Here is a 25,885-nt window from a genome sequence, read left to right as displayed (position 1 = left end):
ACTAGAACTGAACTAGAACTGAACTAGAACTGAACTAGAACTGAACTAGAACTGAACTAGAACTGAACTAGAACTGAACTAGAACTGAACTAGAACTGAACTATATCATGTATAACTGGATTAGAACTGAACTAGAACTAAACTAGAAATGATGTATAACTGGACTAGATCTGAACTAGAACTGAACTAGAACTGAACTAGAACTGAACTAGAACTGAACTAGAACTGAACTAGAACTGAACTAGAACTGAACTAGAACTGAACTAGAACTGAACTAGAACTGAACTAGAAATGAACTAGAACTGAACTAGAACTGAACTAGAACTGAACTTGAACTGAACTAGAACTGAACTAGAACTAAATTAGAACTGAACTAGATCTGAACTAGTAGTGAACTAGAACTGAAACTAAACTGGAATTGAACTAGAACTGAATTAGAACTGAACTTGATCTGAACTAGAATTGAACTAGAACTGAACAAGAACTGAACTAGAACTGAACTAGAACTGAACTAGAACTGAACTAGAACTGAACTAGAACTGAACTAGAACTTACTAGAACTGAACTAGAACTGAACTAGAACTGAACTAGAACTGAACTAGAACTGAACTAGAACTAGAACTGAACTAGAACTGAACTAGAACTAAAACTGAAGTAAAACTGAACTTGAACTAAACTGAAACTGAAGTTACATATATTAGAAAACAAAAATGCTCCACTTAAATACTTATAATTCTTTATTTAACCCTTAAAGTGTCTTAACCCAAAATAAAAACAAAAATAATGTAATAGCTTCATAATCGGCTTTCATTTAAGAACAAAATGTAATCCGGTAATAATAAGTCCATAAAAATTGCATAACAATTCTCACGGCAACCAAAAGAAAAAGAAGAAAAGCTAAAATATGTTTAAACTACTTAACAAATAAGCGGCTAATAAGGATAATTCATAAAAGAGAAACAAAATTTTCAATAAAACTTCATGTTGTTGGCAAAACTTTGCCAACCACTGTGCATAGCTTTAGGAAATGAAAGACATTGAGAGTGGTACGCTCACTAACTGGCTGACTTTTTGTATACCCTGAAACGTAACATGCCAAGTGTCAAAAAAGTTAAGCTCTAATAAAATAACATTTTGTTTCTGTGGAAATAACAAAAAAAAAAACAAACCTGACGGACAAACAGACAGACAGAAAGACAGATAGTCTAACTGAACACGAGAAGGACAAATGAAATAAAAACAATAAAGAATAATAAAGAATAATAAAGAATAATAAAACAATCTGACGTTTTGTTAGGCAGACACACTCTCTTTCACACTCTTACCTACGTCAGAGTGTGTGTATTTTTGTGTGTTCTGCAGCATGAAAAATTATTTACTTTGATGTAAAACATTAATTTTATGTTTTATATACAACAAAATAAACTTTTGGAGCAGCTTTATTCATCCATTTATCCTGCCATCCATTCCTCTCTGCTTCAACAACATGAGAAAAAAACAATAGAAATAATAAAAATCCATAAACAGAATATTAAATTCAATTTTATTGTTGTTGTTCTTGTATTTATGTGTTTCATTTACACAAACTTAATTGAAAATTTATGAGAATAATGAGAAAACAATATTAAGACAAGAAAGTAAGAAAGTTTTTCTTGTATTTTTTGACATTTTCTTTTGTTTGTTGAGAAGTTTTTCTAGAGGTTTTTAATTAATTGTTATTTTAAAAGAATATTTCTCCATATTGGGAAATAAACACGTATTTCATGTTAAGATAAAATATGTATAAGAGTAAAATTATCAAGAGATTAGTGCTAAAAAAGTAAAGTAAGGTCAGGTAGGTTTGATGATTTGGATAACATTTTTTGAAAATTTTTAACTACAACCTTATTAAAACTGAACTAGTATTAAAATAGAACTGAACAAGAACTGACTTCGAAATTAACTAGAACTGAACTAGAACTAAACTAGAACTAAACTAGAACTGAACTAGAACTGAACTAGAACTGAACTAGAACTGAACTAGAACTGAACTAGAACTGAACTAGAACTGAACTAGAACTGAACTAGAACTGAACTAGAACTGAACTAGAACTGAACTAGAACTGAACTAGAACTGAACTAGAACTGAACTAGAACTGAACTAGAACTGAACTAGAACTGAACTAGAACTGAACTAGAACTGAACTAGAACTGAACTAGAACTGAACTAGAACTGAACTAGAACTGAACTAGAACTGAACTAGAACTGAACTTGAAATGAACTAGAACTGAACTTGAACTGAACTAGAACTGAACTAGAACTGAACTAGAACTGAACTAGAACTGCATTAGAACTGAACTAGAAGTGAACTAGTACTAAACTAGAACTATACTAGAACTGAAATGGTGACAAATGTTTAAACAATAAATATTAGCACAATGGGCCCGTCTATTCGTGTTGAATGATTTAGCATTTTTTTTTTTTAGCTGTTGCTAGTTTGTTAAAATTTGTTTTTTTTTGCTGACGATAAGAATTCACGTGTTGCTAACAATTTATATATATTTTTTGCTTAATTAATATAATACTTTTAAAAAAAAATGACAACAAAAATTTTGCATTTTTTAAAAAAAGTTTCAAATGCAACAGGTTTTTCGTTTCATATATCTTTTTATGGGAAATTTTTTTGCTTTAATTTAAAAATATTTTTAATAAAAACTATTTTTTATAAATAACCGTAACTTAAAGGAAACTCATACGAAACTTAGAGATTTTTATAAAAATTCATTGATTTCACTTTCTGTGAAATTTAAATAACTTTAAAAAGATTTTATAGCATTAAATTCTTGATACTTATCTCTAAATAGAAACTCTCTTCTTAAGCTAAATATAAATTTTATAAGAAAATATAAAAACGTTTTAATGTAAATTGCGTTGTTGTTGTTTTGTAATTTGTTTATTTATTTATTTATTTATTTCGCTTTACCTTTAGATGAATTTCAAATTTGATGATTAAAAACAAATTTTGGAATAAAAATACAAAAGTCTATTGAATCCATTAAAAGGAATTTTATCAACTTGTTGTGTATAATTTGATTTTTGCTGAACCGAAAGAAAAAAAATATGTTTGAAATTCAAATTAGAATTGAAAGGAAGTAGTCAAAGTCAAACATATCTAACAGTATCTATAAATAAAAAAACAGTTTGCTGGGGTTTTTCCTTTGAAACTTGTAGTTAAAACTAAAACATAAAATTTTTAAAAATTAGAAAGTTGTTAAAAATTTCATTTTTAAAAGAATTCCAGACATTAAACAATACACAATATTAAAAACCTATTAGGTGTAAGTTGCATTTGATATTTGAGTCATTAAAACCTGGAAAAATATAAAAAATAAAAATTAACATTTTTTGAAAATTAATATTACCTACGATATAGAAATAAAACAAACCTGTTTTCTGAAAATAAGATGAAAAGTATTTTTGTTTGTTTTTAATTAATAGAAATTTCCAAAAATTTCTCTGCAGTGAAATTTGGTTTTGTGTTTTTTTTCTTCTATTTTTAATATCTCTAAACAGAAAGTGATTAATAATTTTTTTTAAATTTTTTAAATTTTTTCAACTTTATAAGAAATAAAGAAATTAGCTTCCAATATTGACATGTGAACATTTGAAATTTTAAACAATAATTTGCATTGTTTATTTTTGACATTTAAAAATTGATTAAGTTTTTTTTTTTTTTTTTTTTTTTGTTTTAGCAGTTAATCGCAGCTAACGAGTGAAAACAAAAATAATTTTAATTAATTTATTATGTTTTGGTTTTTTACAAAATTTGCTTTTGAATAGAAATTTTGTAATCAAATTTGTTTATTTTATTATTTAAATAAAGAAATTTAAAATTAATTAGTTTATTTGTTTATTATTATAAAATTTAATAAAAAATATTTACAAAATGTGTAAAAAAAACCATAATTTTTAATACACTCTTTATGTAGTGGAGAACTTTTGGAATTTTTAGATCAGTTTTAGTTCAGTTCTATTTCAGTTCTAGTTCAGTTCTAGTTCAGTTCTAGTTCAGTTCTAGTTCAGTTCTAGTTCAGTTCTAGTTTAGTTCTAGTTCAGTTCTAGTTCAGTTCTATTTCAGTTCTATTTCAGTTCTAGTTCAGTTTTGGTTCAGTTCTAGTTCAGTTCTAGTTCAGTTCTAGTTCAGTTTTAGTTCAGTTCTAGTTTAGTTCTAGTTTAGTTCTAGTTCAGTTCTAGTTCAGTTCTAGTTCAGTTCTAGTTCAGTTCTAGTTCAGTTCTAGTTCAGTTCTAGTTCAGTTCTAGTTCAGTTCTAGTTCAGTTCTAGTTCAGTTCTAGTTCAGTTCTAGTTCAGTTCTAGTTCAGTTCTAGTTCAGTTCTAGTTCAGTTCTAGTTCAGTTCTAGTTCAGTTCTAGTTCAGTTCTAGTTCAGTTCTAGTTCAGTTCTAGTTCAGTTCTGGTTCAGTTCTTGTTCAGTTCTAGTACAGTTCTAGTTCAGTTCTAGTTCAGTTCTAGTTCAGTTCAAGTTCAATTCTAGTTCAATTCTAGTTCAATTCTAGTTCAATTCTAGTTCAGTTCTAGTCCAGTTCTAGTTCAGTTCTAGTTCAGTTCTAGGTCAGTTCTAGTTCAGTTCTAGTTCAGTTCTAGTTCAGTTCTAGTTCAGTTCTAGTTCAGTTCTAGTTCAGTTCTAGTTCAGTTCTAGTTCAGTTCTAGTTCAGTTCTAGTTCAGTTCTAGTTCAGTTCTAGTTCAGTTCTAGTTCAGTTCTAGTTCAGTTCTAGTTCAGTTCTAGTTCAGTTCTAGTTCAGTTCTAGTTCAGTTCTAGTTCAGTTCTAGTTCAGTTCTAGTTCAGTTCTAGTTCAGTTCTAGTTCAGTTCTAGTTCAGTTCTAGTTCAGTTCTAGTTCAGTTCTAGTTCAGTTCTAGTTCAGTTCTAGTTCAGTTCTAGTTCAGTTCTAGTTCAGTTCTAGTTCAGTTCTAGTTCAGTTCTAGTTCAGTTCTAGTTCAGTTCTAGTTCAGTTCTAGTTCAGTTCTAGTTCAGTTCTAGTTCAGTTCTAGTTCAGTTCTAGTTCAGTTCTAGTTCAGTTATAGTTCATTTGTAGTTAAGTCATAGTTCAGCTATAACTCAGTTTTATTTCAGTTCAAGTTCAGAGTTCAAAGTAAAGTTTTAACATAAGTAAGGAAAACTTCTATTAAGCTTTAAACATAAAACGTTATTTAACTATAATATCGTATTAGTAAACATTGTATAGTAACAATTTATTAAATTGTGTTTAAGTAAGATTTTTTGTTAATTGTTATTTATTGATGTCTATGGTTTATAAAAAATTACTTTTATCAATACTGCATATTATTTCAAATATTAAACTATTAATCACTTTGTTAAGTATATAATTTATTATTAACAATAATTTAAAACAAAGTTTTTGTTTAAAACAATTAAACAAGCAAATCTTTGTTATTATTTTAAAATCGAAAAGAAGTTGGTTTTAAAACTAAATGTTATTAATAATAATCTAAACAGAAGTGCCTTAAGTTAAACATATTATTTATAATATATATTAAAATCCAATTGGAGTTTTAATTCTTGTGAAATAATTTAATTTGTATATTTAATAACTGTTTTTTTCCCTTTCCTTTTTTTCACATTTATTCAAATGAATAAATAACAATTGTCTGATTATTTCCATTATTTCCTAATCTTTTATTAGAAAACCATAAACAATAAAAACATGTGCCATTGATAATGACATTAATTTGTTTTTTTTTTTTTTTTTTGGGGAAATAACGTGACGACTGTAAAACAAAATGTTTACACAATTCTCACAATAGTAACACTTGATTTCTAGTGTCGCTGATAATCTATTCCATTCTATTCTATATAATTAAATTAAGATATATGTACATGCATACACATACACACATAAAAAATGATTATTTGGTTCAAAATTTTCAACCCCCTCTTCTTTCTAACCTATTTATGACAGACGTTTATTAACAATGAGGTAATTAACGCTTGAGTAAATTTAGTACTTACTTATAATAAACAATCTATCATCACTAGTAGTTCCTACTAGTGCTAGTTCTAGGTATGTAATTCTGATAGTGAGTAATGTTTTTGAATAGCAAAAAACAAGTGTAGGTAGCTTTGGTATACAAATTCAAAATATTGATAATATTAATTAGAGGATTTATGACATCACTTATTTAGTTGTTTTGATAAATATGTAATAAATAATATTTTTTTTAGAATTTTGTTTGGGGGTAATATGAACACCTAAAGCTTTACAAATGCCACTTAATCATTGATTGTTCTGAGACAATATGTTTTTTTTTATTATAGGGTTGATAAGAATTCAGTAGATAGATGATAATTAAATACAAAGTAAGTTTAAATATGAAAAGTGATAATGTTTCGCTTGTAGCTATAATCACTATAATTTATTAATATTAAACAATTATAAAGTATTCAGGTCTAGCATTGAACTAAACTACAGATGATTGAACTAGAACTGAACTAGACATGAAATGAACTGAACTAGAACGGAACTAGAGCTGACCTAGAACTGAACTAGAACTGAACTGGAACTGAACTAGAAGTGAACTAGAACTGAACTAGAACTGAACTAGAACTGAACTAGAACTGAACTAGAACTGAACTAGAACTGAACTAGAACTGAACTAGAACTGAACTAGAACTGAACTAGAACTGAACTAGAACTGAACTAGAACTGAACTAGAACTGAACTAGAACTGAACTAGAACTGAACTAGAACTGAACTAGAATTGAACTAGAACTGAACTAGAACTGAACTAGAAGTGAACTAGAAGTGAACTAGAAGTGAACTAGAACTGTACTAGAAGTGAACTAGAACTGAACTAGAACTGAACTAGAACTAGAACTGAACTAGAACTGAAATAGAACTGAACTAGAACTGAACTAGAACAGAACTAGAACAGAACTAGAACTGAACTAGAACTGAACTAGAACTGAACTAGAACTGAACTAGAACTGAACTAGAACTGAACTAGAACTGAACTAGAACTGAACTAGAACTGAACTAGAACTAGAACTGAACTAGAACTAGAACTGAACTAGAACTGAACTAGAACTGAACTAGAACTGAACTAGAACTGAACTAGAACTGAACTAGAACTGAACTAGTACTGAACTAGAACTGAACTAGAACTGAACTAGAACTGAACTAGAATTGAACTAGAACTGAACTAGAACTGAACTAGAACTGAACTAGAACTGAACTAGAACTGAACTAGAACTGAACAAGAACTGACCTAGAACTGAACTAGAACTGAACTAGAACTAAACTAGAACTAAACTGGAACTGAACTAGAACTAAACTAGAACTGAACTAGAACTGAACTAGAACTGAACTAGAACTGAACTAGAACTGAACTGGAACTGAACTAGAACTGAACTTGAACTGAACGAAAACTGAACGAAAACTGAACTAGAACTGAACTAGAACTGAACTATAACTGAACTAGAACTGAACTAGAACTGAACTAGAGCTGAACTAGAACTGAACTAGTACTAAACTAGAACTGAACTAGTACTAAACTACTGAACTGTACTAAACTGAACTAGAACTGAACTAGAGCTGAACTAGAATCGAACTAAAACTAAAATAGAACTGATTTAATTTTTTTTCCAAATTTATAATTATTTCCATAGTTTTTTTCATTAATTTGTTATTATTAAATTTAAAAAAAATAATTTTGTTGACACAATATTTTTATAAATTTCCTGCTGTTACCAGCTTTTTCTATTATTTTTTGTTTATTAATTTCCTGTTTTTACCATAAAACGCAATGGATGTTTATAAGTTAAACTTTATTCGAATCACATGTCTCTTTTTTTTTTAATTTACAATCTACGCCGGCGCATATTAAAATATGAAATGGAAATAAACAATAATTACACAAAAAAAAAAAATACTTTGTATAATATAATTAATAATTATATTATAATTTATATAGAAATTTTTAATTTATTCATAGAATATGAAGTGTCATTGTAAAGAATAGCAAAAAGCTAAAGATTGTTTTTTGTATAAATTATAATTTTTTTTCTTAACTACAACTCTTATTTTACTAGTAGTTTAACAATTTTCGACTTAAACTCTTTTTTAAAATAATTGTTTCACAAAATTGTGCATTTAAATAGAATTTCCCGGATGCACAAAGTAAAATAACAACAAAAAAATAAACAAGTTGGTTAAATTTATTTTAAACCTTTAACAAAACCACAAGCATTAATTTAAAAACAAAATACATATAAAGTCAAAATTTAATGGACAACAAAAAGTAAAATAAAAAGAAATGAAAAAATAAAATAAATATGTTTGCATTTTAATTTACCCGGCATAAATTTACATTTTTGATTAAACAAATTTTTATTATTTAGGTGTGTTATTTCCAACATTGGGGAAAAGTATACCGAACATTTTTTCTTACAACAACAAAAAAACCTAAAGAAAGAAACGGTAAAAATGTTAACCCCCCACTTTTTGAAATTTTTTTCAAACTCACTGCCACACTTTTGTTTCTACTTGGCTGGTCCCCCCTTTTGATTAAAGTGTCAAAAAAACCTACAATTTATTTACAACAATTTAACTACTAACAACAAATCTCTACTAACATACATTCATACCTATACTCACTACTAGTGTGGGGAAGAGGGACCATAAAAATTACTGTTACCATTAAAATCTTACAAAAGTTAATAAAATTAAATGTCTTGTTCTGGTTTTATGTTGGATGACGACGTTAATTGTATGGTTGAGTGATTCTCTAACTGCCAGACTTACTGACTGCCAGCCAGTCGATATTTTTCTCTAACTGTTGGCCTGTTAGTCATTGAGTCAGCTAAAGCTTTGGAAGCTTAGGCATTGTAATTGTTGTTAGGTACGTTGGCAGTAGAAAACATCATGTTTAACTAATTAACACATCTGGATGGGAGTGTGTGTAAGACTTGAAGAAGTAGTGGTAAGAGAATATAGAAAGGCATATAAACAAACAAATGTTAAAATAATATACTACTAGTCGAGACACAACAGAAATTTAAAAGAATTAACTTTACAGTTCTAGTTCAGTTCTAATTCTAGTTCTAGTTCAGTTCTAGTTCAGTTCTAGTTCAGTTCTAGTTCAGTTCTAGTTCAGTTCTAGTTCAGTTCTAGTTCAGTTCTAGTTCAGTTCTAGTTCAGTTCTAGTTCAGTTCTAGTTCAGTTCTAGTTCAGTTCTAGTTCAGTTCTAGTTCAGTTCTAGTTCAGTTCTAGTTCAGTTCTAGTTCAGTTCTAGTTCAGTTCTAGTTCAGTTCTAATTCAGTTCTCGTTCAGTTCTAGTTCAGTTTTAGTTCAGTTCTAGTTCAGTTCTAGTTCAGTTCTAGTTCAGTTCTAGTTCAGTTCTAGTTCAGTTCTAGTTCAGTTCTAGTTCAGTTCTAGTTCAGTTCTAGTTCAGTTCTAGTTTTCAAATTTACTAATGAATGTACTCTTTTAAACACCTATTTATAAATAAAATGTTTTATGTTTATTTTTTTTGCAACTCCTGCTGCTGATGTTGTTGTTGGTTAGTTGATGTATATCTTTTTTACGTAAAATTTATATGTACAACATAAAGTGAAAATCCAACAGATATGAAAACATGAAAAAGGAGCAATTTATTCATTTGTTGTTAGTGTTTATGATGCCCATAGACAAAAGGGAGACTTAAGTAAATAATGTTTCTCTGTATTTGGTTTTTATTGCTATTGTTATTGTTGTCATTCTACAGTGTAAACAAGAAACACTAAATGCGTGATATTTCATGACGGAGAAATGAAATACTTTAATTTTCTTTAATTTATATTACTCCCTGCCTAAAAAATGAAAAAAAGAAATGAAATTAAAACAAAAACGGAAATTAAAATACATATTTTCTTACATTAACAACAAAAACAAAAACTTTGTTTAACTATAAAACTGTTGACAATTAATATTGACTTTTAGCAGGTTACTTAAGTAAATGGCAGCAGCAATAATAAATAAAAAAATACAAAACAATTTTAATGAAATTCTATATAAATATAAACAAATATTGTCAATGATAATGATGACAATGTAAATAAAAAAAAAAAAAAAACAGTGACTGGGCTCCACCCCTTCAAAACCAATCAACCACAGAAGTGCCACTTGTCACACTCAAATAAGTATCTTATTTTGTATGTCTGATGCTTAAGTATCTCTTACTTGAAACTCGAAAAAGCGTAACTTAATTGTCTCTTAAGTAACTCTTAAACATACACTCTACTTTATACGAGAGACAAGTTTAAATGACAATTTTAAAAAGATTAGCCTTTACCATGTCCACACACACATGCAAATTATTTCCATTTATCTAAGTTTTGCTTTTCTTAATTCCTTAACTCAATGATTGTAAAATTTATTTATTGATTTTATTCAATTATTCTAATAGAAAAAAAATGAAACTAAACATTTTGTATAAATTTGAATTTAACGGGTTTGTTTTGATTTATTTTTGTTATTTTGAAATACGTATGTTGTTCAGACAGATTTTTGTGGAGATAACTGTTTTTCGTAGACTGTTATGTGAAGTAGGCACTTTACTAAGTGAAATTTTTTGAAAAATAAAGTTTTTATCGTTAATAAAGTCTCACAAACTATCTTAGCATGACATTGTTAAGGAAACTGCTTTACCGAGATACTTCATTAGAAAATCTATACATCTATCTATCTATCTATCTATATATATCTATCTATCTATCTATCTATCTATCTATCTATCTATCTATCTATCTATCTATATATATATCTTTGTCTATCTATCTATCTATCTATCTATCTATCTATCTATCTATCTATCTATCTATCTATCTACCAATATATCTTTATATCTTTCTATCTTTCTATCTATCTATCTATCTATCTATCTATCTATCTATCTATCTATCTATCTATCTATCTATCTATCTATCTATCTATCTATCTATCTATCTATCTGTCTATCTATCTATCTATCCATCCATCTATCTATCTCTGTATCTATCTATCTATCTATCTATCTATCTATCTATCTATCTATCTATCTATCTATCTATCTATCTATCTATCTATCTATCTATCTATCTATCTACCAATATATCTTTATATCTTTCTATCTTTCTATCTATCTATCTATCTATCTATCTATCTATCTATCTATCTATCTATCTATCTATCTATCTATCTATCTATCTGTCTATCTATCTATCTATCTATCTATCTATCTATCTATCTATCTATCTATCTATCTATCTATCTATCTATCTATCTATCTATCTATCTATCTATCTATCTATCTATCTATCTATCTATCTATCTATCCATCCATCTATCTCTGTATCTATCTATCTCTGTATCTATCTATCTATCTATCTATCTATCTATCTATCTATCTATCTATCTATCAATCTGTAAACATTAGTTTCTTCATCAATCAACTCTTCAAAGAATAACCTCTTAATTTAATCGCTCAAATATTTTTGGCACAAGCCAGACATAAAACAAAATCACACCGATAAACATCAACTATTTGTCCAGAATTTCTCAATGCTACATTAAAATGCCAATTAGATTGTGGTCTTAAACCATAAATTAACTACCAATGGCCGTCCAACTGACAAGACATGACAATAACTAAATACCAGCAATTTTATCAGAAAATATTCGAACAAAACCTCATTAAATACACATCTAAATTGTTGATGGGGCTCATAAAAACCATGTTAACAAAACATAAATTAAATCTAAATACTATGCAAAAGAAAAAAAACTTAAACAGCAGAATTTAAATTGTATTCCCCCAACTAAAAGTTTATTGTTTTTTTTTTTCATTTCATTGGCGATTTTGCGTGTGTGCAGATAAAATGTAATGATGGTCTACCACAGCGTATCTGTGCCAAATGTACGGCACAATTCTATATGATACATAAATTCCGGCGGAAATGTCTTAAAGTTCAAACACAATTGAGAGCGCTAAACGAGGAACAGAAATTCTATGAAAGACAGCAACAACAAAAGGATGCAACGGCAACAACAACAAAACCAGCAGCAACAGCCTCAGCAGTAGCAAGTAAAATTAAAACACTAGATGAACCCAACGATTTAGCTAACGATAACTGTAAGGAACAACAGCAACAAGCCACGGTAGACAATAGCAAGTCATCGGTTTCCTTTGAAACACAAACAGGGAATACCGATGAAGTCAGTAAGTTAACCAATGCAACAACACCAACATTGCTGGACAATGTTGAAACAATGACTGAAAAAACAGAAGCAACGGCAACAGCTACAACACTAGGATGCCACGATAAAAGCTTTGCCAAACAAGAACATTGTGCAACGGCAACGAGTTGTAGTAAGGTTAAGGATGAAAAGAAACCGCTGCTTAAGGCGGCCGTGTTAAAATTTAGAAATACACCGCTGTTAACCTTACAACAGCCGCCCCTGAAACAAATATGTGATAATGATGCCACGCAGCTAATGGCTAATGTCAGAGAAGAAATAAGTGGCGATCAAGAGGATCTATTAGATACCCATATTATATTTAAAGCATTTGAGGCAACAAATAAAACTATAAAATGCCAAGTAAATGATGAGGAAATGTCGATAGATGAGAGTCCAGATAGAGGTGATACTACATTGGGTGTTAAAGAGGAGCATAAAGAATTATTTAACTTTGGCTTAACTAATAATAAAAACAATAATGAAAGTTTATTTTTAACCAAAGCCGCCTTAAAAGCATATACCCCAACATCGATCAAGACTACAAATGCAAAAACCCAACAGCAAACAATTGAGGATACAAATTCCAATGACAACAATAATAATAATAATGAATCCAATGATAATACTTGCAGTTCAACCTCCACCTACAGCAGCTCTTCAAAAGTCTCCAGCCATTCCAGGAAATCTCTAAGAAGAAAAGTTTTTAAACATAAAACGTGTAAATATCTTAATATTGGTAAAAGATCACAATATCATAAATATAAATCAAATAACAAATTGAACATAAAAAAGTTGAACCTTAAGAAAACAACAAGATCGTGGCAAAATAAACATGTTAGAACATGTTCAGCAGCAACATTAAAACAACGAAAACAACGTCAGACTAAGAAAAAATCTCTAAAACAAGCAGCAGACATACAAATGGAAGATGAAACATCATCGAATGTCTCAACAACATCATCATCAGCCATGACTACGTCATCGTCTTTAAGTGCTGAAATAGCAACAACAACAACAACGACACCTGCTGTTACAGATCTGCTTGTTAACAATAAAACAGGCTTCTCATCAATATCACCGAGAATATCCTCAAACAAGTCTTCTACGTCTTGCATCATGTGGAAGACTAAGGCAGCTATGAAAGCAAATGCCAATGACATGCCTACAACATTGCCTTATACAGCTAACGACTCAACAACCGGCTCAGCATCAGAAAACACAGACAAAAGTTCAAAGACCCTTGATGAAAACCAGAGCATTAGTAGTAGCACCAATAATTTTAGGCAAGAGGGACAAGATGATGTTGGTAGTAGTAGTAGTAGCAGCAGTACAAATACGGTAATGTCTTTGCCAGATAATCAAGTCAAGGACACTGCTGATGATGAACGCGAACAAAATCTAAACCACAATTTATGGCCGGAAGAGGCAGACCAAAAACAAATTACCAACTATACACAAAAAGAAACAGAAGAAAATAAGCAAATTGACCAAACAAAAGACACTGAAGTAGCAGAAGACATGGAGCCTCCAAAGTCAATTGCGTCAAAGAAAATTGGTGGCATGAAATTAATAATACAACGTAAACGAGGTGCTCGTTTTAAATGTCGCCGCAAAACTGAAGACGAACCCTGTGAAGCTTCAAAACCCAAACGCAGAAGAAAAACTAACCATAATCAAAGTCCTCCAACAAAATACGAAATAGAATCAATATTTTCTCTGGATCTTAATGCAGAATATAGAAAAGAAAACAAGCAGGACTTGGTGGGCGGCAGTGATATGGAGGAAACGGTTGATCTTAATATTGTTAAGCGTAAGTTAAACGCTTTCAATAGTGCACAAGATGAAAACAAGGAAAATCCCATTTCTTTGCATCATTTACAAGAATGTGATAGTGATAGCAATACTAGTGTTTACCGGGATCCTTTGCTCATCAAAAATGATATGCTAGAAGATGATACTCAATTAACGGATTTCCCTAAACCTCAGCTGTCTTTGCAGAGCGAATGCACTAAGGAAATGTTTAAATTGTGCAAGGAAAAGTTTAACTTAGAAAGTCCCAAGAAGCTAATAGTACGAGTTCCTCTAACATCTTTGACACAAGATTTCAAAAGACTACATCTGACCATGGAAACAGAAAGTGAGGAAAACGAACAGAAAAATGAGGCTTTAAAAGAGGAACAAGAAAAGGAGGAGAAAGTGGAAGAAGAAATTAACATGATAGCTAATGAAACTGGAATTACTGAGGAAATAGCTTCCGAAACAGCAATAGTCAAGGAACAGCAGCTAGAGTGTAATAATACAACCCAAAACATTAGCTCTACACAGGCCAATAGCTCTAGCAGCCAAAGTGACTTAATGGGTTTCTCACAAAACTCGGAAACTTCTTCTTCTAGTACGGCAGATTCCTCACAGCCTTCAGTGGACTTGTTTAGATATGTACAACCTCCGTTGTGTTCAGCTTCTTCGAAAATTACTGATTTTATAAATGATTTTCAAAATAATTGCATCGATTCCTCTGAAATCGAAGAAACTACCTGTGATATGGTTCCCCAACTGGGACCACAAATAACTCAAGAATTAAGTGATGAAATTCGCGATGTAGAGGATACATTAAATGGCATATTAAGTGAAATGCATGACAAGGATATGTATACACCCCGTTCGGCCGAAACTGATGAATTATTCCCCCACTCTGTGTATTCGCCGCTAACGGATTCACCTACCACGCCGGCCCACAGTTTCTATGCCGAAAGTCCTTGCACCATTAACAGTAATCCCATGTCGGTGAGTCCTTTTATACATCAAAATATGGATTATAATGCCATGACACCGCAAAGTAATCACAGCAGTATGGGTCATAGTTCTCATATGGGAGGTAGTAGTGTTAGTGGTGGCAGTACGGGACCACATACCACGGGTGTATTTATTGAACATTTTCCCACATACACTGAATGTTTCGAGGAGAGTACACAATCGGAATTGATTGGTTTTCAAAATGATATACCCTGCTTTGAAAATATTGAAATTAGCCAACCGCCCAATAGCGGCGAATTATTGGGCAACCAGGGAGAGTTTAATGAAGAAGATAATGCTATAAATGACAACGAACAAAATATTCAAAATATGGCTAATGAGAGTGGGGAAATTAAGACAGCCCCAGCAGTTGTAGATTATATAGATCTAAGTGATTACAAAGAGAACAATGATCATTTTTCTAATGCTGCCGTTCAAGAGGAAACTGTACCCGAAATAACGGTTACCAATAGAGACTTGTTAACTCAACAAATACCTTATAATCCCAACAATTACCAGCACTCTATACAAATGCAGAGTACAAATAATCCACTAATACCTGGCAGTGCAAATATGCAACCCCACTACATTGTCACCAATACCAATCAGGGGCCCATAATATTTGCCAATCGCCAACTTAACCAAGCCGGCGAACATATGGAGGGTGCGTTTAAGGCTCACGGCAATAATTTACAATTTGTAACTCTGGGACAAGCCATGGAAGCGGCAAATCAAGCACCCATTAAACATTTAATACACAACAATGCCCAGGATATCAATTGGCCTTCGAATGTCAATGCTTCCCAGAATTATGCACCTCAACAGGTTATTTCAACAGCCAATGGCACCACCACCTATTTCATTAATGCCAATGGTGAACTGTATCAAGCCAGTATACCAGCGCCCGCGCTTAATACCATTATTATGCAGAACAATAGCAATCAAGCGTCGCAATTCAATAAATCTAATATGGACAACAATGACAATTACATGCAAACGCTACAGCAGCAACAGCAACATCAACAGCACCAACAACAAAATCCTAACTCCCTATCTTCGCAATACATTATGTTGGTCAATAATTTGGGTGGAACTCCCCAATATTATGCCACCACTCAAGCCATGCCTGCACAAACTGCAGCAGCACCTCAACAACAACAACAACATGCAGTATTATTTCAACGCCACAGTACAAAATATCAAACAAACTCCTCCAAAACTACCAACAATTGCAGCAACGAACGTAATCCACCTTTAGCTCCAAAACCTATACATAAACCTATAAGTCCCGCCTTAGATAAGGACTCAAATTCGACAGCAACCAGCATGCGTCAAAGAGTCAATCAACAGTTGCAACAACAAATCAAACAACGTCAACTACAATTACTTCAACCGCGTTCCGCTAATGTTACTCAGAAAATTACGCTTATCTGTCGTTTCTGTCATAAACGTCCTAAATTCACTAATAATGTAGATTACAGCAATCATATTATCAATATGCATCCCGCCGAAAAACCCTATAATTGCCCTCATTGTCCTATGCATTTTTCGCGACGTTTCGAACGTCAACAGCATGTGGCACAAGTTCATGGTTCTCGTTATCAGTGTGCTCAGTGTGGTTTGAGTTTTTGTGCCCAGCGTACTTTAGATTTTCATCTGCAAAAGTATCATGCCAATTTGGGTAGATCTCAACAACAGCATTTACACCATCAACAACAACAGCAACAAAACTCCACCTCTACGTCGTCACCAGCTACCTATCAGTTGTTACAACAGCACAATCAGCAACAACGATTGGTTCGTGTTGAGGATGTTCATGTGCAAGTAAGCGGCGAGAATAAAAATAAACGCTGTAAGTACAAATTGTATTGTTTTCTTTTTTACTTCAACTTTTTCTTTTGTATTACCTTTTTCTTTTGTATTGTGTTCCTTTTGCTTTTCCCTCGAAGAGCTGTGTTGTAAAGGAATGTGTTGTTATCTTTGGAATTTTATTGTTTAATACTTAAAGTTTTATTTTTTCTTTATTTTAACAGCTATTGATCTGCCTTTGGAGTCTAGTTCTGATATACAAACTTCTCTGTCTATGCCAGAAGTTGAAATATTATCCGGAACACCAACAGGAACACCACAACAGCAGTCACAAGCTCGTATATTATGTAGTCCTGATTGTAATGATGGTAGGTTTTACTCTATTTTAAAATTAAAGAAAAACCCTAAAGTTATAAAAGTGTATGTTAAATCCTTAATAGAAATGGTGTTGTGATATGATTTAAAAAGTATATCAGATTACCTAGACCAAAACTAACCATAACACAACCTAGGTCCACAATTTTTTAAAGCGTTAAAATATACTTTTTGGAAGAATCCATAACATCAGTTTTTTACAAAGTTGGGAAAACCACATTTTAGGCCATATTGGAGTGCGATGACGTCTTTTAATGTCAATGTGTCGATTTTAAAGAAAACATCTGTTAATTCTTCTTCTTTTTTTCGAAATTGTTATGTGTTTTTTTTACACTTTTCGGCAATACTTCTGATTAGGGTTCAATAGTTGAAACGAAAAGCCGACTTTTCGACTTTTTGCATTTTATGAAAAGTCGACTTTTCGACTTTTTACATTTTATTAATAATAAAAAAATTTTATTTTTATTTTTTCTATTTGTTGCAATTTTTTGAGTTTTTTCGACTTCTTTCTATTTTCGACTTTTCGACAATTTTCGACTTTTCCGACTATTTTCGACTTTTTCCGAATTTTTCGACTTTTTCCGACTTTCTCCGACTTTTCGACTCTTTCCGACTTTTCGACTTTTATTTACAAAGTCGACTTTTCGACCTTTTTCATAGACGATAGTCGAGTTATCGACTTTTTTGGAACAAAATAGTTGACTTCGACTTTTCGATAAAAAGTCGATTGTTCGATTATTCGAAAGTCGATTTATAGAACCCTACTTCTGATTAAGTAATAATCGTTTAATATCCCAAACAGAAAACTGAGCCTTGTTCTGACGATTCCAATGGCAATAAAAAATATGTATATTTATTATACGAAACTGTATACTTCATAAATATAATAAAAAATGAAAATCTATAGAATACTTATCGCCAAATTGTTTGTCTTATTGAAAACTAATTTTTCAAGTCATTTACAGAATAAAGCAGGAAATCCAAATATAAATAGGCATATATTTAATACTTCCGCAAGTTTTAAATTTAAACTCTCTGTACCATAGATATTCAGCCAAAATGCATAAAATATCTATTAGAAGCGCCAATTTTAAATTTATTAACAGAGAGTTTATTCAATATATGTACTTAACAAAATGTATGAACTTCTAGTCGGGGACTATTGACTCTAAATAAAATCAAACATAGAAATGTATAAAATAAAACCTCATAATTCTTAGTGTCAGCTAATAAATATTCATTCCCTTCATTTTTTTGTTTAAATATTTACTTTTAGATAATGATGATTGCTGTGGTTCAAATCAAAATTATGATCAAACCAACAACACTGATACACCAGCAGCAGAACATGAACAACAATATACAGGAAATGAAAGTGTTAATAATAATCATCATCATCAGCAGCAGCAACAACATCAACATATTACAATACCATCGCCAGAACAAACCGAACCAGATTCTACCACAACATTACGACACTTTCGTAAACGTCAATTATCAGAAATATCACCACACTTTGCCGCCTCCCCATCATCATCATCTTCATCAGCAGCAGCAGTAATAACGTACACTTTTAACAATAACAACGGCCACAACAATGACAACAACAACATCAACATAAACCACAATAGTCCGGACAATGTTTTAACGGATGAAACAGGAGCTGGAAGTGTAGTAACGGGACGACGGGGAGTTGGTGCTAGTGGTGGTGAACAAATTATGGTTGAACGTACATTACGCGGTAGTCATAATTGTCTATTGTGCGAGGAATCATTTACAAATGAAATAGCTTTGCGTAAACATCATCACTTGGCACATGGTGCCACACAAACCATCAACAATACACTTGCCACATCATCATCATCATCATCGTCGTCAGGCCTAGTCTGTACGATTTGCAAACGCAGTTTTCGTATGCGCAATGCACTGCAACGGCACATGGAAACACACGATGCTGAGGGTCGACCCTATGAATGCAACATATGTCAAGTGCGTTTTCCGAGACCCTCCCAATTGACGTTGCACAAATTGACGGTACACAAATTCGAAAAACCAAATTCGTGTGAAGAGTGCGGCAAGCAGTTTGGCACAGAAACAGCAATGAAGGCTCATGCAAAAGAACATGAACAAGAAGGTGAGGGGTGGAGAAGAGAGAGAGAAATTTATTATGAATTTTTTGTTTGTTTATCTTTTAATTGTACTTTGTGATTTTTTGTTAAGCAGGGATGGAACGTTTGGGGAATAGATAGATAGATAGATAGATAGATAGATAGATAGATAGATAGATAGATAGATAGATAGATAGATAGATAGATAGATAGATAGATAGATAGATAGATAGATAGATAGATAGATAGATAGATAGATAGATAGATAGATAGATAGATAGATAGATAGATAGATAGATAGATAGATAGATAGATAGATAGATAGATAGATAGATAGATAGATAGATAGATAGATAGATAGATAGATAGATAGATAGATAGAAAGATAGTTGTTAAATTTCTGAATCATTTTAGTGCATTCAGTATCTTGAAACAAACACTACAGCTCTGATTTTTATAAATAGCCCACAAAATGATACAAAAACTAATAATCATATTTTTACTCTTTTTTTCTACTACAGCTGCCAATGCTGCCACAGCAACAGAAGCCTTAACATCAACGTCGTCTTCTACATCATCAACACCAGCATCATCATCACAATTGTCTTCCCGCGTATATTTAGAAACAATGACAACAAAAACAACATCAATATCAACATCCAAAATAATAACAAATGAACAACAAACTATAAATTTAGCAGCTACAACATCCGGTGAAGATGAAACTGCTGCTGCCACTAACAACAACAACAATAATGAGGACGACAATGCTTTTTTAATAATGCCTTAGAAAATACTATTGTCTCTGGTCTTACAACATAAAATTTGTGGATTGTTTTTTCTTTTTAAAACTTAAAAAAGAATATGTAGATTTTTTCTTTTTTTGCACTATATTATGAGATGTCATGTTTTTGCTTATAATAAAGAAAATTGTTTTATAAAAGTGCAACAGGATTTGAAAATAGATTTTAAGTAAAAATTTTTTGTAAATTTGTTATTTTAAGCAATTATTTTTTTTAATTTCCGGTTTACAAAAAGAGAAGAGTACAAGTTAGATATGTATGGTTTTTTTAAATGTATAGAATACTGAAGAGAAGAATACAGTTTTATCTCTTTTTTAAACTTTATACATATTAAATTGCAAGGAGTAATCTTAATTTCAGTTACTAAATTGTATTTTTTATAAAAAAAAACAAAATATGGTAAAATAATGAAAGTTTTAAAATTTAATTTATTATTGTTTTTTTAAGCTGGAATTTGAAAATAATAATAATAATAATAATAATATTAAAGAAAATTTTATAAAAACTACTAGTTTTTGTAATTAAATTAAAAAAACAATAGAATTTTAAGTTTACAAAGAGAATTTTAAAAATTTTTGCTAAAACAAACCATTTAACTAAGGTTTGTTTTTAATTTACTTTTTTTTAATCCAAATTCCTTAGTTTTGTTTTTTTTAGCTCAAATGAATATGAATTTTATGTTAATTTTTTTTTGCCATAACTTAATTGTTTAATGTATATTTGTAAATATATTAATTGTTTTAAGAATTTCTCTATTCTCTGCCATGAGAATATATATTTAATAAATTTTAGTTTTGTAATAAAATTAAAGAAAAATAACAAAGAAAATTTGTAAATATATGTGTCTTTTTATTAGGGCGAGTTTCTTAGTACTCAATTAAACTAGGATTTACTAGCTGTTAGATTAAACTCGGAACAAATTTAGGTGGACTGAGGACGGGTTTCTTACTCCTCAGTTAAACTAGGCTTAACTTGCTGTTAGATTAAACTCGGAACAAATTTAGGCAGACTTTAACAGATGATTGTGTGTTTCAGTATTAGATTTAAGTTCAGTTTACTTTGATAGTATTGCCAACTTTTCACTTAAAAAAATAAACAAAGAACAGCTATTTTTTGCAAACAATAATTTTTGTAAAATGAAAAATTTTGGAAAACTGTTTAATAAATATTTAAAACAATAATAAATAAAACAAAACAAATCAGAAAATTGTAATTTACTTAAAATATTAAGTTTTTGTTTTTCCGAAATCATTGTTTTATTGTTTTTGTGAATTGTGTTTTCTCACTTATAACTTGAGTTCAATCGGCCAATTACACTCAGTTAAACTAAGATAATAAGTAAGATAGTAAGTTTTAACCAAAGAATGAAGATTATCTTTATCAGAAAAACATGTCCTGAGTTTTTCAATTATGAATTTAAGTTTAGTTAACTTTGTTAGTATTGCAAACTTTTCACTCAAAAACATAAACAATGAACAGCTGTTTGTTTTGCAAATAATACTTTTGTTAAATGAAAAATTTTGGAAAACAGTTTAATAAATATTTAAAACAATAATAAATAAAACAAAACAAAACAAAAACTTGCAATTTATTTAAAATATTAAGTTTTTGCTCTTCCGAAATCATTGTTTTATTGTTTTTGTGAATTGTATTTTTCTCACTTATAACTTGAGTTCAATCGGCCAATTACACTCAGTTAAACTAAGATAATATGTAACGTTACTGATTACTGAAAAGCACTAAACATATATTAAACCAGGTTTAACCAAAGAATGAAGATTATCTTTATCTAAAAAACCAGCCCTTAGTATCACAATATGTATGTGTATGTAAGTTTTTCTTGTATATTTTAAAAACCAATTTAACAATTTTAAAATTTTCTTTATTTCTTGCCAAAAAACAATGACTTTATGATACTTTTTTTAATAGGTTTGTTAACAGCAGCTCTTACAGCTTCTTCGATGACTTTATTTAGACTATTTATATCCTTGGACGAACACTCGACAAATGAAGAAGCTTTAATTTTATCTTTTAATGTAATTCCTTGTTCCACAGTAAGACATTTTAAGTTTTCAACAGAATTAACATTGCGCAAATCTAGCTGAGTTCCTACCAAAATAAAAGGTACACCTTTACAATACATACGAAGTTCCGGCAACCAGTATTTTTCTATATCTTCATAGGTATTTATATCGGCAATGGAATAGCATAATATTAAACAATCTGTCTATAATATAAATTATTAATATCATAGTTTGTTTCTTTTTTGAACTATTAATTCAACTTACATTGGGATATGCTAAGGGTCTCAATCTTTTATAGTCTTCTAGACCAGCTGTATCTACCAAAGTCAATGTATATTCCTTATCATCAACCGTTATGTTGCACACATATTCTTGGTGTACAATTGTGCCATAATATGATTCATAAAATTCTTTATTTAAATAGGTTTTCAATAGAGTTGTCTTTCCCACAACATTACCCACTATTAGGATTCTTAAATTACTTGAACAATCCATTGTAAAGTATATGTTATTTAATCTTTTTATGAGTTTGATTTGATTCGACTTAATGTGAATAAATTTGAAGAGTTCAATATCGAATCATCTTCAAGGCAATGGTTCTTTTTCTCAATATACAACTTAATATCTATTTATATATGTATAAAAATCAATGTATGTATGTTTGTTTGTACCTTATAGTAGGCTAAACTACTAAATAGATCTTCTTCATATTTTCACTGTGTGTTCCCCTATATCTGGAAGGTACAATAGGCTACATTTATTCTCTTTTATACAACTGGAAAACTATTACAGTTAGAATCTTTAAATTTATTAAGGGCCGGTTTTTCTGATAAAGATAATCTGTATTCTTAAACCTGGTTTAATATATGTTTCGTGTTTTTCAGTTATCAATAATGTTACATATTATCTTAGTTTAACTGAGTGTAATTAGCCGATTAAACTCAAGTTATAAGTGAGAAAACATAATTAACAAAAACAATAAAACAATGATATCGGAAGAACAAAAACTTAATATTTTAAGTAAATTGCAATTTTCTGATTTGTTTTGTTTTATTTATTATTGTTTTAAATGTTTATTTAACATTTTTCCAAAAATTTTCCATTTTACAAAAGTATTATTTGCAAAACAAACAGCTGTTCATTGTATATGTTTTTGAGTGAAAAGTTGGCAATACTAACAAAGTTAACTGTGCTTAAATCTAAAACTGAAAAACACAATCGTCGGTTAAAGTTCGCCTAAATTTGTTTCGAGTTTAATCTAACAGCAAGTTAAGCCTATTTTAACTGAGGAGTAAGAAACCCGCCCTAAGTGTTTTTTTACTTATTTTGCTTTTGGGGTAGCGAAGCATACTGGGTATAGCTCGTTTTATATATATGTATATATTTTTTATATATTTTTATTTCACAACCGCAAAGAAATTAATCATCTATGTATTAATACCCCCTTTTGGCCGTAGAAACCATTTTTATTAAATTTCTTATATCATTTAAGAGCGGTTTTACGAGTTGCCAATCAAATGTCTATTAATAATCACATTAGTTAGAACTGGTTCACACTGAGAAACTTTTGTTGAGAAAATTTTGATTATATTTGTAGAAGAAAGAGATAATTGATATTTCTTTCTCTCACACACAAAAATCAAAAGTTTCCTAAAAAAATTTTCCCTGTGGGAACCAGGTCTTAAGCTAAAAATAAATTTAATCTGATGTTAATCCCCCTTCGATGTTTTTGAGTACAAGATAAAACTTTGCAGTGTTGCCAAACAAAACAAAACATCACTGTTTGTTATTAACACAATGCATGTTTTATAAAAAAGAAGAAGACAATTGTAAATGTAATAAAAAAATCAAAACTCAAATTTAAAAGAAAAAAATATATATTGTGAAGTCCCCATAATTTATACTAATCGATCAAACATTTTAATGTTTATTTGAATAAAAATTGTATTAATTTTTTTGGCATCAGCTGTTTACACTTTTGCATCTCTTGCTCAAGTTTAAACCACTTCCATTGGGCGCTTAAACTAGCAAACAAAATTAGCTGATTGAGGGCGGGTTTCTTAGTCCTCAGTTAAACTAGGCTTAACTAGCTGTCAGATTAAACTCGAAACAAATTTGGGCGGACTTTTTGTTTGTTTGTTCTTTAAGTTACTTAGTTCCCGAAAACTAAGATTTATTTGGCCAGTAATTAAAATTATACAACGCCATCACCAATTCTAGCTAGAAAAAACTAGCTCATATATTCCAATTACATAAAATTAAAAACTTAGATTAAGTTAACACGATTGCACATGGCCAAATATGCACCTCAAGAAAAACTGTAACTCGGTACAGTTATCTGACGTCACACATTAGCCAATGCTGTTTGAAACGTAAAACTCTCGAAGGCAGAGCAAAAAGGACGGCCTGATTACCCTTAAGCGATAATGGCAACGACGCACGACGGTCTTCCTCCACCCAGAGCTGAATTACGAATGTTAGGCGGACTTTAACCGATGATTGTGTTTTTCAGTTTTAGATTTAAGCACAGTTAACTTTGTTAGTATTGTCAACTTTTCACTCAAAAACATAAACAATGAACAGCTGTTTTTTTCAAACAATACTTTTGTAAAATGGAAAATTTTGGAAAAATGTTAAATAAATTTAATTTTTCTTTAAAAATATTGACTTTAGTTTATGAAGATTTGTTTGTTGTTGTGTTTTAGAAGATTTGTTATCCACCATAGGGTGGCATACTGCAGCTCTTACGGCTTCAATAATAAGAGTCTGTAAACTGTTTATATCCTTGGACGAACATTCAAAAAATGAAAGCATTTTAGTTTTTTTCCTTAAACGTGCACCTTGTTTGGTAGTTATACATTTCATATTCGAGCGCAAATCTAATTTAGTGCCCACTAATATAACAGGCACTTCCTTACAGTGCGTACGTATTTCAGGCAACCAATAACTGCTGATACTTTTAAAGGATGTAGGACTATTAATAGCATAGCACAAAATCAAACAATCGCTCTATTGAAAAAAAAAACATTTTAAGAAATGAAAAATTTATATTAAAAACAAAAGTATTGATGATTAACTTACATTTGCATAAGCCGAACGTCTTATACTTTCACAATCCATCGCACCCGGTGTATCCACCAAGATCAAACGATATTCTTTATCATCAATTGTTTTGAGGCGGGCATAACCATCAGGTACAACTGAGGCATAACTGGAATCGTAAAATTCTTCTATTAAAAAACTTTTTATCAGAGTAGTCTTTCCCACATCCTCCGGACCCAATAGAGTAATTTTTAAATTGGCAGTGTTAGATGTTGTTGTAGCAGGAGAAGTGTTAGTTGCCGTCATTGATGTAATCATTTATATTAATACGGCTTACAAAAAACGTTTCTGTTTTGTACTAACATATACTTTGTTGGATAGAAGATTGTTTCATTTTATTTTCAACAATTTAAAACCACAAAGATGTGAATCATCGAAATTACGTGTATACATTAGGGGGAGCCAAAAAAATATTTATTTTCCATATAAGAGTAAGATAACAAAATCTAATTGTTAGTACAAATACGAAATTTGAGTTAAAAAAGTTTCTAGTTAAGAAAGATAGATAGATAGATAGATAGATAGATAGATAGATAGATAGATAGATAGATAGATAGATAGATAGATAGATAGATAGATAGATAGATAGATAGATAGATA

General features: G+C 30.5%; 3 protein-coding genes across 3 annotated transcripts in view; 1 reads left to right on the top strand and 2 right to left on the bottom strand.

Moving 5' to 3' along the window:
- Positions 1-20,601, top strand: part of LOC111689628 (putative mediator of RNA polymerase II transcription subunit 26) — a 41,509-nt gene extending 20,908 nt beyond the window's left edge. Inside the window, exons 2-5 of the mRNA XM_046950286.1 lie at positions 11,906-16,916; positions 17,098-17,241; positions 18,525-19,382; positions 19,878-20,601. Of these exons, the coding sequence (XP_046806242.1) occupies positions 11,906-16,916; positions 17,098-17,241; positions 18,525-19,382; positions 19,878-20,146 (6,282 nt within the window). The 3' untranslated portion in view covers positions 20,147-20,601. The remainder of the gene's footprint in view (positions 1-11,905; positions 16,917-17,097; positions 17,242-18,524; positions 19,383-19,877) is intronic.
- A 220-nt stretch (positions 20,602-20,821) lies between these two features.
- On the bottom strand, positions 20,822-25,617 carry LOC111689629 (ras-like GTP-binding protein RhoL). The gene is made up of 3 exons (XM_046950594.1): positions 25,265-25,617; positions 24,852-25,192; positions 20,822-21,241 (listed from the first exon to the last, which is right to left on the bottom strand). The coding sequence occupies exons 1-3, from the start codon at positions 25,541-25,543 to the stop codon at positions 21,214-21,216; spliced, it is 648 nt and encodes a 215-aa protein (XP_046806550.1). The 5' UTR covers positions 25,544-25,617; the 3' UTR covers positions 20,822-21,213.
- Positions 22,020-23,059, bottom strand: LOC124419828 (ras-like GTP-binding protein RhoL). Its single transcript, XM_046950595.1, has 2 exons — positions 22,448-23,059; positions 22,020-22,386 (listed from the first exon to the last, which is right to left on the bottom strand). Exons 1-2 carry the CDS (start codon positions 22,676-22,678, stop codon positions 22,042-22,044), a joined length of 576 nt encoding a protein of 191 aa, XP_046806551.1. The 5' UTR covers positions 22,679-23,059; the 3' UTR covers positions 22,020-22,041.
- Positions 25,618-25,885: the final 268 nt, after the last annotated feature.

The sequence above is a fragment of the Lucilia cuprina genome, chromosome 4 (genome assembly GCF_022045245.1).
Source record: "Lucilia cuprina isolate Lc7/37 chromosome 4, ASM2204524v1, whole genome shotgun sequence".
Taxonomy (NCBI): domain Eukaryota; kingdom Metazoa; phylum Arthropoda; class Insecta; order Diptera; family Calliphoridae; genus Lucilia; species Lucilia cuprina.
This window is presented reverse-complemented; position numbering and strand designations above follow the sequence as displayed.